General features: G+C 46.2%; 1 protein-coding gene across 1 annotated transcript in view; it reads left to right on the forward strand.

The window, feature by feature from the left end:
- Window positions 1-16041, forward strand: part of RFX4 (regulatory factor X4) — a 109099-nt gene that overhangs the window by 55190 nt on the left and 37868 nt on the right. The window contains exons 7-9 of the mRNA XM_047066406.1: window positions 5729-5829; window positions 7943-8001; window positions 11876-12020. Of these exons, the coding sequence (XP_046922362.1) occupies window positions 5729-5829; window positions 7943-8001; window positions 11876-12020 (305 nt within the window). The remainder of the gene's footprint in view (window positions 1-5728; window positions 5830-7942; window positions 8002-11875; window positions 12021-16041) is intronic.

Genomic DNA, 16041 nt, shown 5'->3' on the forward strand with positions numbered 1-16041 from the left:
ATACAGTGATAAGCAAAATAGGCACAGTCCCTGCCGTCTGTATTGGAGCATGCAGTCTAGTGGGAAAGATGGATATTAACCAGATAATCACACAAATTAGTGCATAGTTACCAAATGTCACAACTACAAGGTCCTTCAAGGGGAAAAACCAGAGATTCCAGTCTAGTCTAGGGGGCTTCAGAGAAGGTTTTCCTGTGGATGTGACACCTGAGGAGGAGTTGAGTAGGCAAGGAAGGGTTGGATACTCTTGGATGGAAAGATGCCCAGGTCAAAGGCTCTGAGATGGGAAAGAACAGGGTGGAGGCAAGTGGGGCCGAAATGTAGATGAAGAGAGAAAGTTTAAGATGAGGCTGGTCTTTGGGGATCATGGTGAAGATTTTGGTTTTTATCCTAAGAATAATGTGAGGGGCACCTGGGTGGCTCAATCGGTTAAGTGTCAGACTCTTGATTTCAGCTCAGGTAATGAGTTTGAGCCCCACATTGGACTCTCCACTGCTGGTGCAGACCCTGCTTGGGATTCTCTCTCTCCCCCTCTCCTCCTCTCCTCCTCTCTCTGTGCCCCTTCCCTGCTCACACTCTTAAAAAAACAAACAAACAAACAAACAAACAAACAAAGAATGTGAAAGCATTGGGGGGCAGGGGAGGGGTGTTTAACCAGAAGTGAAACAGATCAAAATTGCAAGTGTTTTAGAGAAATCCCTCTCACAATGTGGGGTTGAGGTGGGAAGATGAGCAGAGCAGGGTAGGCTCTTGTACTTACTTGTAGAAGCTGCTGTAGTGGCCCAGGTGAGAGATGAGGATAGCTGAAAGTAGAGAGAAAAGGGGAAAACTGAATGAGGTTGAGAGGCAACTTGGAGATGAAACCTGTAGTATGTGGTGATAGGAAGAGAGACTATTTAAGTCTCAAAACTAGATACACTAAAAGAGGAACAACCAGCCATTTTTAAAGTCTCGTGGTGTAATGCAGTGGGTGGCACAGGGCCACCTACAAAGTTTTGGTGTCTTAAAAAAAAATGTAACTTAATTTGATCACCTCTTTAGACCTAACTGCCAGTCTATAAGAAGTATGCAGGATAGATGAACGTGTTAAATGGCACTATAAGGAAGACATGAACCAAATCAGAGTGTGGGACATGACAGGGAACAAATAGCATGATGTTGCTAACAAACCAATGCCATGAAACAGAATTTTTAAAAAGTCTTTGGAAATAGAACAAGGCAATGTTTTTGTGCAGTGTGTAGACCGTATTTGGATCCTGATTCAAAGAGACTAAAAGATATCTCTGAGAGAAATAGAGAAATTTGCGTACCAACTGGGCTTTAGCTAATAGGAATTGCTGTACATTGTGTCAGGTACACTAATGGCATGGTGGTTTTAAATGTGGCAGTGCATATATACATACATATATAAGGGCATGTTAGAAACACACACGAACTTTTTGAAATCATACATCTTGAATTTGCTCAAAGCATTCCAGACAAGCAAGCATGGCATGTGATAAATTGAACTGGAAAAACGTTGCTAGTTATGGAAGCTGGGTCACAGATTCTTGGAGGTTTATTATACTATTCTATCTTGGGGTATATTTAAAATGTTTTCATAATAAAAAAGTCAAACAAAAACTTTATGAAAAGTGGAGTTCCCAATGAAATAGAGAACGTAAGAAAAGAAACCAGTCTGACAGAGAAGTGAGGAGTTCAGTTTGGACATGTTGAGGTCGATGTGCCTTTGGGATGCTAAATGGAGGGGACCTGTGTGTGGTTGGTCTGGAGTTCTGGAGACCTCTGCTCTGGAACTGCGAGAGTGAGTATAGATGGTGACTGAAGCCATGGGCTTCCTGAAGAAGGATGTGTGTGAAGTGGAGGACAGAGGGTGGTACCTTGAAGAAAGAGTGCAGAGAAATAAGAGGGTTTGTTTGTTTATAATTTACATCCAAGTTAGTTAGCATATAGTGCAACAACGATTTCAGGAGTAGATTTCTTAATGCCCCTTACCCACTTAGCCCATTCCCCTTCCCACAACCCCTCCAGCAACCCTCAGTTTGTTCTCCATATTTATGAGTCTCTTTTTGTTTTGTCCCCCTCCCTGTTTTTATATTATTTTTGTTTCCCTTCCCTTATGTTCATCTGTTTTGTCTCTTAAAGTCCTCATATGAGTGAAGTCATATGATTTTTGTCTTTCTCTGACTGACTAATTTCACTTAGCATAATACCCTCCAGTTCCATCCACATAGTTGCAAATGGCAAGATTTCATTCTTTTTGATTGCCGAGTAATACTCCATTGTAACTCCATTGTATATATATACCACATGTTTTTTATCCATTCATCCATTGATGGACATTTGGGCTCTTTCCATATTTTGGCTATTTTTGATAGTGCTGCTATAAACATGGGGGTGCATGTGTCCCTTTGAAACAGCACCCCTGTATCCCTTGGATAAATGCCTAGTAGTGCAATTGCTGGGTCATAGGGTAGTTCTATTTTTAGTTTTTTGAGGAACCTCCATGCTGTTTTCCAGAGTGGCTGCACCAGCTTGCATTCCCACCAACGATGCAAAAGAGATCCTCTTTCTCCTCATCCTCGTCAACATCTGTTGTTGCCTGAGTTGTTAATGTTAGCCATTCTGACAGGTGTAAGGTGGTATCTCAGTGTGGTTTTGATTTGTATTTCCCTGATGTTTCACGTGTTGGTTGGCCATCTGGATGTCTTCTTTGGAGAAGTGTCTATTCATGTCTTTTGCCTATTTCTTCACTGGATTATTTGTTTTTTGGATGTTGAGTTTGATAAGTTCTTTGTAGATTTTGGATACTAACCCTTTATCTGATATGTAATTTGCAAATATCTTCTCCCATTCTGTCAGTTGCCTTTGAGTTTTGCTGATTGTTTCCTTCACTATGTAGAAGCTTTTTATTTTGATGAGGTCCCAATAGTTCATTTTTGCTTTTGTTTCCCTTGCCTCCAGAGATGTGTTGAGTAAGAACTTGCTGCAGCCAAGGTCAAAGAGGTTTTTGCCTGCTTTCTCCTCAAGGATTTTGATGGCTTCTTGTCTTACATTTAGGTCTTTCATCCATTTTGAGTTTATTTTTGTGAATGGTGTAAGAAAGTGGTCCAGGTTCATTTTTCTGCATGTCGCTGTCCAGTTTTCCCAGCACCACTTGCTGAAGAGATTGTCTTTATTCCATTGGATATTCTTTCCTGCTTTGTCAAAGATTAGTTGGCCACACATTTGTGGGTCCATTTCTGGGTTCTCTATTCTGTTCCATTGATCTGAGTGTCTGTTTTTGTACCAGTACCATACTGTCTTGATGATTACAGCTTTGCAATACAGCTTGAAGTCCAGGATGGAGATGCCTCCTGCCTTGGTTTTCTTTTTCAAGATTGCCTCAGCTATTTGGGGTCTTTTCTGGTTCCATACAAATTTTAGGATTGTTTGTTCTAGCTCTGTGAAGAACGCTGGTGTTGTTTTGATAGGCATTGCATTGAATATGTAGATTGCTTTGGGTAGTATTGACATTTTAACAATATTTGTTCTTCCTATCCAGGAGCATGGAATCTTTTTCCATTTTGTGTCTTCTTCAATTTATTTAATAATCTTTCTATAGTTTTCAGTGTATAGATTTTTCACCTCTTTGGTTAGATTTATTGCTAGGTATTTTATGGTTTTTGGTGCAATTGTAAATGTGATCAATTCCTTGATTTCTCTTTCTGTTGCTTCATTATTGGTGTATAGGAATGCAACAGATTTCTGTGCATTGATTTTATATCCTGCAACTTTGCTGAATTCATGAATCAGTTCTAGCAGTTTTTTGGTGGAATCTTTTGGGTTTTCCATATAGAGTATCATGTCATCTGTAAAGAGTGGAAGTTTGACCTCCTCCTGGCTGATTTGGATGCCTTTCATTTCTTTGTGTTGTCTGATTGCAGGGGCTAAGACTTCCAATACTATGTTGAATAACAGTGGCGAGAGCGGACATCCCAGTCTTTTTCCTGACCTTAGGGGGAAAGCTCTCAGTTTTTCCCCATTGAGGATGAAATTAGTGTTGGGTGTTTCACATATGGCTTTTGTGATCTCGAGGTATGATCCTTCTATCCCTACTTTCTTGAGGGTTTTTATCAAGAAAGGATGCTGTATTTTGTCAGATGCTTTCTCTGCATCTACTGAGAGGATCGTGTGGTTCTTGTCTTTTCTTTTATTGATGTGATGAATCACATTGATTGTTTTGCAGATATTGAACCAGCCCTGTATCCCAGGGATAAATCCCACTTGGTCGCGGTGAATAATTTTTTTAATGTATTGTTGGATCTGGTTGGCTAATATATTGTTGAGGATTTTTGCATCTATGTTCATCAGGGAAATTGGTCTATGGTTCTTCTCTTTAGTGGGGCCTCTGTCTGGTTTGGGGATCAAGGTAATGCTGGCTTCATAGAAAGAGTTTGGAAGTTTTCCTTCCATTTCTAAGAGGGTTTATTTTTTTTTTTTAATTTTTTTTTCAACGTTTATTTATTTTTGGGACAGAGAGAGACAGAGCATGAACGGGGGAGGGGCAGAGAGAGAGGGAGACACAGAATCGGAAACAGGCTCCAGGCTCTGAGCCATCAGCCCAGAGCCCGACGCGGGGCTCGAACTCCCGGACCGCGAGATCGTGACCTGGCTGAAGTCGGACGCTTAACCGACTGCGCCACCCAGGCGCCCCAAGAGGGTTTATTTTTAAAGAGGGACATGCGTGGTGAAAGGAAGAGGTGGGATATCCTGGAGAAGGGGCGGTTAGTGATGTGGGGTTCCTGAGGAGGCAGGAGGGGATGACACGGAGTTGGCCCTTAATTCTGTCAGAGTGGCCGGGGAGGAGATCTGTGTTGTGGTGGAATGCTGGAAAGTTCTCCCTTGGCGCTGTGTTCCCTGCAACGTGGGAGTGGTGCCCACAGCTGGTGGAGGGTGTGCAGGTGGGTGGGAGGGTCTTGGAGAAGGTTGGTGAAGAAGTGCAGAGTTAAAGAGTGAGAAGCCTGGGGGGACTGCCTTGGGAGGAAGTTGGTGATCAGGGTCTGACAGGAGAGTCCATGGGACACCGCGAGAGCAAGGTAGGCAGTGTTGCCGGGGGGCGAGGATGGTGTGGACGCTCAACACGGGCTCTGAGGTCCCCGTGGCGGCCATGCCAGAGGAGGACTCCATGGACAATGCGTGACCCAGCCCATTGTGTTCACAGTGAGAGCCTGAAAGTGGTGCACAAGGTCTCCCAGATTCTCATCTCGTGCTGCAACCTGCTATCCCTTCACCCTTCACCCCCTTGCCCCAAACAGCCGTGGGCTCTCCACATCAGATATGGTTTCAAGGTCAGGGATGTTTGTCAGTGCAAAGACAGGCTGTTGCTTCCCAGTTCCTGCAGAGTGGCCAGAGGCTGGGGCAGCCAGAGCTGGGCTGGGTGGGCCAACACTTGGGCAAGACTGTCTGCAAAACACTGTTCCCAGGCTCATGGCCCCCTGTCTGCACCATCTTGCTCAGAGTCCAGGCACCACGTCCCCTGGTGGCCACCGTGGGCACTGTGCATGCCCTGCTCAGACCCACCAGTGCTCGGTGGGGCTTGGGCCACCCGTCCTGCCCCTGAGGTTACTGCTCCCAGTGACACTGGTGCAGCCAGAACACCACCAGGGGAAACCAAACCCTGTCCGGGCCTATCGGGAGGACTAGGCAACACACCGCGGCACTTAAAATGGATCATTTCTCTTTCTAGCTTAACTCAGGTGATCCGTAAGTTTGCCAAGCAGCTGGATGAGTGGCTAAAAGTGGCTCTCCATGACCTTCCAGAAAATTTGCGAAACATTAAGTTTGAATGTAAGTACTGACTTTGGGAGCTGAGGGAAGGGAGAACAACGTTTTAGTGCCAAACATTTTACATAGGTTGTTAACAAAATAATAACAACAACAGCTATCATTTACTGTTTACAAAGCACCAAGTATTAAGCCTAGCGCTTTTCCTGCATTAACTCACTCGATCCTCACAGGAGGTTTATTACAGGTGGCACCTTTCTCCTTTTGTGGAAAATAGAACAGGCTTAGAGAGGCGGTAAGTAGCAAAGGCAGGATTTGCTCCCGGGTCTGTCTGTGGACACCAAAGTTTCTGTTCATCACTGCCATCTCCTCTCATTAATCCTCATGCCTCCTCTGTGATGTAGGGAACAGTATCCCTATCCTGCAGATGAGGCTCCGAGAGGCAAAGAAACCTCCCCAAAGCCACCCAACCTCCCCTCTTACCACATGCAGCTGGTAAGAAGGGGCCAGAAGTCAAACTCAGGTCTGTCTGACCCCAAAATTTGGAGATTTCCCAGAATCCCCTGCCCCCAAAATGGTGGTAAGAGGGGACAGAAAACCGCTTCAGGGCTTCACATATTCAATTCTCTGCCTAATGAGAAAGCCAAATTAATATTTCTCCTACGGGGATTAGGACTGTGATTTTTTTTTTTCTGCTAAGCATCACCAGCCATTCTGTATCATTAGTTTTGCCTGAGAAAACTGGTCCTATTTCGCTTTCTCAATGTTTCTGTACTTGTGGGAAGACTCATGTGCTATTAAACAAAGATGATATGATTTTAAGCAAAACAAAGTTTTAAGATATGTTTCTTAAGGCACCATTTGAATACAGCTTGCCATTCTTGCCCGGAATAAGTGCCAGCAAGGAAAATGAAGGCGATCAAATTACCCTCTCTCTGCAGGCAAAGGGAGCCCTTTGAGACATGCTTTGAGGCCGCCTGCAGTGCCCATCACCTATTGATAAAGCCTGCTTTATTTCGCAGCCCTCAGTTCTTTTCTCTTCGTGAGCACTAAATTCCACATCACAAAGTTAAAGAAAAAGTAATTAAGGAGAAGGATTAACGATTGATCGGTCTGGAAAATTAGAAGTTCATCTGTGCCCCGAGCCCCCCCCCCACTCCATTCCTCCACCCCACGCCCTATTTTTCAAACCAAGCTGGCTCTGAGTACAAATTAGAATAATCCCAGGGAAATTTCTGTTTCTTGACCAGTTCAGAAATTAATGAGAAGAATGCCCTGCACCCGTTTTAATTGTGCTGACCAAACAAACCTGTTGAAAGTTGGCAGCCTGGAGTTCTGTTGGGCCCTCCACCTGTGGGTGCCTGCAGGAACCCGCTCTGCCCAGGGAACCTCGGGTGCACTTGGAGAATGTGCAAGGACAGCTCTGCAGGAATGAAGACCTGGGACTGGGACGTGGTTTGCCTGCTGTCCTGAAATCTGCAGATTTAAGATCACCCCACTTCAAACCATCAGCTATATACTCTCTCTCTCTTTCTCTCTATATGTATATAATATATATATATATATATATATATATATATATATATATATACAACACACACACACTATATCACTATAGTAAACAGGATCATCAAAACATGCAAATATATCATGGAGATCATTTGATAAAAATGGCCGATTATGAATGCAAAGCCACATTCAAGGTGCAGCCCAGGATTTCATCCTAAAAGCGGCCCCTAGTGCCACACACCACTGAGGCTCAATCAGATTTCCCTATTAGATATACTACTTTTACAGGGCCCTCTTCAAAGCTTCCACTCGATTCCAGCAATTATTTATGGGGAGAAGTGATGGAGCTTGCAATTAGCGAAATGAAAGACAAGTAAATAATTGCTTTTACTCACGGTTGATTGACACCACTATTTCTCACACCTGCCAGTGTGGCAGGCTGGTGACTTTGAAATATGTACCCCAAATATCACCATTTTAAGGAATAGTTGTCCGCATGGGAGAACAAAGAATCAAATGCAGAGTTTTGCCAGTGGGTGCATAAAATGGGGTTGGGCGGTGAGACAAATTTAGGGAAATAAGCTACTTTTTGAATTCTGTCCCTGGAAAATCCAGGGTGGGACCATACAGCATGCCAGTATTTTAAGCTAATGCTTTTCTCTTGCAGTGTCGAGAAGGTTTTCCCAAATTCTGAGACGGCAGACATCACTGAATCATCTCTGCCAGGTATGTGTCCTGTGTCATGTGTTCTAATGACCACGAAGTCATTGCAAATGGGAGACAAATCATGAAAACAACTCCTGGGAGGATCTGTCAGGGTATGGCTGTTTAATAGTTTAATACAGTACAGTAGGTGCTTGATACACTCCTACTGTTACCTTTAATTTCTACTGATAAAGAATAAAAACATTAGGCAATCACTAAATAGTTGAGACTAATACACAAAATAATTTCTGATGTCAGTTGCCCCTTAACCCTTCACACATATTCTCTGGTGCCCAAGCTTGCGTTTCCCTTCAGTAAATCGGGATTTCTCAGCCACCGTTGACATCTGAGACTGGATAATTCTTTGCTGTGGGGAGTCGTTTTGTGCACTGGAGATAATTTAGTAGCATCCCTGGCCTCTACCCGCACGCGAGTGCCCAGATGCCAAAAGCACCACCCACCCCCAGGTACCACCCTGGTTGTGACAGTCAGGAATGTCTCCAGACACTGCATCCCCCCCAGTTGTGAGCCACAGAGAGAAATGATGCAAACAGATAAAGAGCATGGTTTGTTTGTTACGTATGTGTCATTCAGAAGAGTTCAAAGCCTGTACACAGTATGTTAAGTATTTGCCCACTTTTATTTATTTTTTCCAGATTTTTGTTCTTTTTAGCACAGAAGTGACATATGCTTACTATAAAAAATTCAAAAATAACAAAAATGTGTACAATGAAATGTGAAAGAGCCCACTCTTAACTCCTTAGTTGTAACTTGATGGTATAAAACCTTGCGTTTGTACCTTAAGGAAGGGAATCTTAGTCTATTAAGGCAGCCTGTAAACATTCATGAAAATATCAGTGATCTCAGGGACACCTGGGTGGCTCAGCCAGTTAAACTTCCGACTGGGTTCAGGTCATGATCTCACAATTCCATGGGTTCAAGCCCCGCATCCAGGCTCTCTGCTGTTAGCATGGAGCCTGCTTGGGATCCTCTGCCCGCCCCCATCCCCCGACCTCACTCTGCCCCTCCCCTGCTCATGCGCGCGCGCTCTCTCTCTCTCTCTCTCTCTCTCAAAAATAAACAAACATTACATTTAAAAAGAAATATCAATGATCTTAAAGCAGAAGGGGCAAACTGGTGGCTGCAGATGGGCCCTCAGGTGGGTGGTTTGCATGTGTTCCAAACTTGTTTTTACTTCCTTATTAAAAGTTGAAACTGGGAGATGATAGCAAAACAGCCCTAGCACCACATTTCTGAGGTCAGGGATCAAGTGGATGGGCTGAGCTCCCCAGCAGGCACTGTGCTCCCTGTCAGCCCCACTTCCTCTCATACTTGGCTGGCCCACCTCACTCACATTGTCACTTGCCTGCCCTCTCTGTGTTGGGTTTGCCTCCTCTCCCTTATACTGCTTGTTCTGGGTTGGTGCCAGTTATTCAAGGTCAAGGTTGAAGGAAGGGGTTTCTGCTTAGAGTGGCCTGAAGGAAGCCTCCCAGCCGGGACCGCGAAAATACAAAACTACACCCACAAGCACTCACTCTTCCTGCCCTGCCCCTGGTGGAAATGGCACAGTGGGTGGTTTGAAAACCAGAGGGAAACGCTTCTGTGTTTCTGCTGCCTGGGAGAGAGGCCATACCTGGGCACTGTTCAGGATGGGGCAGAGGCTGACAGATTAGTGGGATTTGGGAGAGAAAACAAATATTGGCAAAATAGAAAAACACTGCCATATGTCCAAGGGTGTATGCCTTCTGGTTCTTTCCCCAGCTCGGAAGAGCTGGGCTTGGGATGTATCAGAGAACTAGGCATGGCTTTGGTGCCTCCCTCCTCAGCTCAGACAGTTTAGGAAAGCCTTTGACCCTTTAATGCACACATAGGTAAAAACATCCATATCTGTACCTACAGCCATCTGCACACACCTGTGCACTCTCTCCACTTCCCACACAGACAGTGCATATTTTAATTCGTATAAATGCTACCTTTCCGTCTTCACAGGACAGCGCTCAGACACATTTCTGGATCGCCCAAAGGAACTGGGGCTGGTGATGGGAATGAAAGACCATCGAACATCTTGACTAATACGCCAGCGAGCTTTCCTAAACACATACAAGTAACACTTAAACCCAGGCTCTAAATACCCAGGCCCTTTCGGATACACTAAGCAAGCAACTTGGCATTCCTAGCTCAACGGTTCATTCCACAAAGTCTTTTGAGTGCCTACTGTATGCCAGACACTGTGTTTAGTGATACTTGCCCTCAGCAGAAAAACAAACACAAAAACATTTAAACAAAAACCAATTAAAAGTGATAAGTGTTATGAAGGAAACAAAGTGGAAATAGAGAGTAATGGAGCATGTAAGTCCAATTTAGAAAGAGTGCTTAGAGAAGGCCTGTCCGTGGGTGTGACATTTCAGTTGTGACGTGATGGCAGGGTGAGAGAAGAAACCTCTAGCTGGCAGGGATGCCATGTGCCACGGCCCTGATGTGTCCCTGCCTCACCACAAAGAGAACAGATCCAAATAACAGCAGCTCCTTTATTGAGTTCTTACCCCCTAAACTGTGCCCTTTGCAAACATTATCTCAGGGAAGGTTCCCTGGTGGTCTAGTGGTTAGGATTTGATGCTCTCTCAAACGTTATCTTAAGGAGTCCTCAAATGGCAGCCCTCCTTAAGAGGCAGACACTAGGACATCTCCATTTTATAGATCAGGAAACGGAGATGAATCTGTTAGCCTGCCCCAAATCAGTCAGTTGGTTAGCAGCAAGGCCAGGATTTGAACTAAGTATATTTTAGTCCAGAATACCAGACCGTTACATTTAGTTGTTTTGATTATCATTAGAGACTAACCCAACTCATATATTCATATATTCATATAGTTTAGGCCTCTGACCTTCAAAGAGTTCTGCAGTGATTTAAGCAGGAGTTTACTTGTCCTTGGACGGTTTGTGGGTAAAAGGGGTTATCAGTATTTACCTTTGTCTGGAAATTCACAAGCATTAAGAGACTTTTAATGTCCATTGTGTATTGGAAATCTTTTGTTTTCCATTTTATAAAGACATTTTTTTTAAATATGCAGGTGAAGGAGATGATTCTGGAAATGTTTCTTTACTTTTATCAGTATTGTTCCAACTCGGTGGTTCCAAATATTGTTCCAACTTGCAAATTTAAGTTTTCCAGTCATGAGGGTTTGCTGAGGAAACCACAGGTTAAGCCTGTGCTGGAGCATGTGCGTGCATGCACATGTGCGTGCACATACACACACACACACACACACACACCACATACATATTAATAAGCAACTGAGTCTTAAGGTGTTGTCTCCTTTCCTTCCCTCTCAGTTATTCATACTTGTTTTCATCACTATAGTTACCTAAAAACCAAAAAGCAAAAATAGAAAGCCAGACCATAAACTGCTTCAGAATGCATTCATATGAAAAACACACGTTGTAAAATTTGGGGGATTAAAGCTACCATAGGCCCACGGGTAGCAGGTCCATTCCCAGGTCTGAGCCCGTTGCTTCTCAGGCACTAGAGACACATCATTAAGCACAGAGCTCCCATCCCACAGGCTTACATCAGAAGGCTGACAGATCTCTGGGCTTCATCCCATTGTTCCCCAGGGGTCAAGACCAAAGGGACTGGGAACAGCAGGGTTTGGTCTAGCCTAGGCCACCCTGGAGTAATGTTTTATAAAGATGAGAAAAGAGAGCCACAAGGGAAAAGAGTGTATGGGTCTTCTGAGTTATGGGCTTATCTGCTGATTTCCTGAAATTGAGTTTTCCTTAGTTAATTTCAAAGTAGTTTGCAAAATACCATATTCAGATTCATTAAAAAGAAAATAGCATGCAGGGGTTTTAACCTAACAACCCATGAGCTAATGAGTTGATTGGATTGGATTATAGGCATCTCGGACAGTAATCCACAGTGCAGACATCACATTCCAAATGCTGGAAGACTGGAGGAACGTGGATCTCAACAGCATCACCAAGCAAACCCTCTATACCATGGAAGACTCCCGCGACGAGCACCGGAAACTCATCATCCAGTGTAAGATGTTCCACCAAGGATTGTGTCTTTTCTGGTTTTGTTTTTAAAAGAAAGAAAGAAAGAAAATGTATCTTGGTAAATATTTAAGTGAGAGTCCCACCCTGTCCTTCCCCCTAGGATCCCTTCCCTCTTATTGTTCCTGTTAAATGGGTCAGCCCAGATGGGAGGGCTAATTGATTTAAAAGGACGTGTGTCAACATTGCTGGGGAAAAGGGGGCCTGGTCCAGTTGGGCAGCACACAGTGTTATGCAAAAGGCTCCGGATGTGACCCTTCGGTGCCAGAAATAGTTCCATAGGTGGCATACAAAAATGAGAACAAAAGCTTGTTGTCTGTCTGAGTGTATGTCAGCCTGGAGGCAGACGGGCTGCCTGTTTTTCAGCAGAGGGTCAGTCAGCTCACCTATTGGCAGGTGAACCTTTCAATCACAGTAAATGTTGGAGAAGGAATGGATGGTGGTTTACCTCTGTGCATATATGTTCACGTCCCTGTGGACCAAGACTGGAGGAATACCGCTCCTCGTGTTCTCTGGATAAGGTCAGGTTGGTTGTTCTTAGTAGTGGAGGACTTGAGGAGGCCAGAGACCATGACCGCTGTCAGCACACCTCTGCTGTTCCTCAAACGCCCCCACAGCCTGCTGCCCAGGGCATCCTGCACCCGGCCGCCCCAGATGGGGGTCTACTGGCAACTTCCTCAGTGCTCAGCCTTCCTTTCTCATGCCTCTGGAGGAGAGGAGTATGGAACGGTGAGTCCACACTCCTCCCACCAGCTCTCAGGAAGGTGGGTGCTGAGTATGGCTGGAGGTGGGGGGGATGTGACAGCTGGGGTGCTCTTACCTTCCGAGTGGGGTGAGGCCCCAGATCCTGACAGTACATTATTCAGGAAGCTGCACAGTGGCTGTGTCCCGAGAAGAGGGGTCTGTTCTCCCAAGAGCCCCAGGCCCCTCAGATTTCCTGTATATGCCTTCTGTATGTCCTCTTGAGGGAACCTTCTTCAGCCAGCCTAAGCATGTGGCGTTTATAAAAAAGGAAGTTCCTGTTAGGGGCCTCTTTCCCACTGAGCCCTTTCCAAAAGCACCTGGAACAGCTGAAACCTGAACCCCTTGGACCTTCCCTAGGGCTTCTTCCCCAGAGCTCCATGGACACTGTCCCATCTTCCACAGCAGCCCCCAGCCTGCTTTCCCCTGGTAAGAGCTTTAGAGATTCTCCCGAAAATAATGACTGAGCTCACGGACTGCCTAGTCTGTGTCTGACCTACCACACTCGGGATCTCATTAATTCTCTACATCAGCCCATGGGGAAGATACCCACCACCCCCGTTTTACAGAGGACCAGACTCAGTCCCAGAGAGTGTTCAGCCTCACCCCAGGTGACAGGGCTGCGCTCAAACCTGCATGTCACCACCACGTACTGGTGTTGCCCGCTGGGAAGAGCAGAGGAGACAAAATGATGAGATATGGGCAAGTCCCAGAAGCTGCAGGGTCTTTCCAAGTTCTTGCAATCATGCCTCCTGTCCTGTTTGTCCCTATTGCCCGCTACAAGGCCAATGGAAAGCACTGGTGTCTGCCCCCTAACAGCACTAGACCCCCTAACACACTGATCGTTGTGTCCCCAGGGTCTCGTCCCAGGCCAGCCATGGACAGATGCCAGTAATGTCTATGCAGGACCAAACAGATGAGCAGAAACCCAGAATGATACGACTCCCAATAGCATGAGACCCTGCTGTCTTCCCCACTCAGCACCTTTTGTGGAGGAAAACAAAGGGGAAATGCACAGGGGAAAGTCACCATCACTTGCTTTGGGGACCAGGCTCTGAGCCTTTGCTGGAGCCCCTCGGATGTTACTGCAGCGTCTCCAAGAAGGAACTTTGGGGAGTTTTCTCTTCAAGTTCTCTTAGGCCCGGGATCGAACGGTACCTTTTAGACCCATGATCATACTCCTCTTCTAATGGAAGGGGGTGACGAGGTTCAGTCCACCTAGCTGGTTCTTGCTGAATGCCTGTCCTGGGCCAGGCACTGTGTTAGAAGCTGGACAAAAAGCAGTGAATAATATGGATACTGCCCTTCCCATGTAGAGCTTAGAGCTAATGGCCAATCAGAAATCAAACAAGTAATTTACGAATGGTTGAACGTTTCCAAAGAGGACATGCCATATGATGCAGTGCCTGGAACAGGGGGGATTGAGCAAGGGCACCAGCCCTCAAGGCAGGTGGCCTGGCACACAAGCGTCATCCTGCAGCGCCCACCAGACAGCCGAGAAGTAAGTTCCTGAACACAGCTGTGTGCTGCACCAATGGTGTGTGTGCATCGACCTTTCCTTACAGCTAGTTGTCAAACCTACACGTTCCTGCTTCAGGGGGGTTTCCATCACCTCTGTGAATCAGGCCCTGCCTGGGAAGGCTCCCCTTAATTCACAAGTGCACATCAGGACTTGGGCAGACTGATGAGAATAACTGTGGTAAGAGCAGACAGTCGGGGTGCCCAGCAGACCTTGATTCAAACCCTGGCTCCAGTGTACTGTGACCCTGGCTTCCAAGTCTCTGACACGGGGACAATGTGGAGGGATTAAATGGGGCGGCAGGCGCACCGTGTGGGTGCCTGGCACACAGTGTGGAGCCGGTACAGTGCCAGGGTTAGGAGGCGAGCGTCGAGTCAGGCTGTGTTTGAAACCTGCCTCTCCTATTCGCTAGCTGTGAGACCTGCAGAAAGTCACTCACCTCCGAGTGCCTCCACTTCCTCATCTGTAAAATGGGAAGTAGAAATCATACCTGCCTTCTCGGGTTGTTCATCCGTTCATTCAACAAACATTTGAGCAACTGCTGTATCACATTCTCGAGGTTGCTGTAGGTGGGGTGAGAGTGTCCGTGTCATTAGGGAAGTGCCTGGCACACAGCAAGAACCCCGTAAATGTCAGTCGCAAGCATTTGCCTCACCACCTGCGAGGTGACAGTGCTATCAGGAGAACAGGAACATCAAGGAAGTCAGAGGCATGGGCTCCAGTCCCTCTCTGGCCGCCCTCACTTACCCTTTGCCTTTGAGGGGTCACTTAATCTCATTGGGACATAGCTTCCTCGTCCATAAGAGGACGCAGATACCAATTCAGCGGACTTCTCATTCAGCCCCTTCTCATTCTAAACTGTCTGGATCTCCTGGCCCCGGCAGCTGACCTCCGTGGCAGTCCTCAGCTCAGGAAAACGGAATGCATTGGCCAGGCCCACAGAATGGGACGACAGAAACCGCCCAGGCAAATTTAAAACTGTAGAAACATGTGGGTCTGAATGCATGGTTTGGTTTACTGAGCTCCACATGTAAAAAAAAAAAAAAAAAAAAAAAAAAACCAAACCACAGAAACGGCAATCAGAAGAGATGTTCCAAACCACAGCAGTGTTTCTGTTTTCTGCTGACTTCACCAATCACACAGCCCTTCCAGACTCAGTTACCTGACATGCAGCTGAAGACAGGTTATCAGTGGTACAACGGTCCTCCTGTTACTAGTGCAGAAACTAAGGGCGTGGAGATTGTCTCCTTTACGCTGTGAACAATGAGTAAGCATCTGCTACATGCCAAGCTCCGAGAGGCTGGTTAGAGCTATTTGCCCGACGTAGCTGTGGTTCAGAAGCCCTACCATGAGGCAGAGAGCAAGGGAGCTGCGATGTCTGTGCCCGTTCGTGCAAGGAAGCACGTCCTGGATAACGGCTGTGTGAGGCTAGGGACGGCCTCAGCTAAGAAAGAGGTCGGACAGAGAGCTGGCATGGGAGACACCCCCGCCCTCACAACCGTAACACAGCATCACTGATGCAGTAAAGGTGGAATACGGATAATAAAATGCCGTGGAAGCACAGAGGATGAGCGATCAGTTCTGCTGGCGAGGGGCCTGGGGAGGGGAAAAAGGATGTCACAAGAAGGGCCATTTCGGCTGGGCTGGGCCCTGAGGAACCTGACGGTCCGAGAGAAGGGAACTGCCTGAGAAAAGCAGGGTTTGTTGGGGGGAATGCAAGCCATCCGTGGTAGCCGGGCTTTCCAGT

Source organism: Lynx rufus, unplaced genomic scaffold (genome assembly GCF_022079265.1).
Source record: "Lynx rufus isolate CCGP_SWC_20201006 ecotype Redwood Valley unplaced genomic scaffold, mLynRuf1.p SCAF_7, whole genome shotgun sequence".
In the NCBI taxonomy this organism is placed as follows: Eukaryota; Metazoa; Chordata; class Mammalia; order Carnivora; family Felidae; genus Lynx; species Lynx rufus.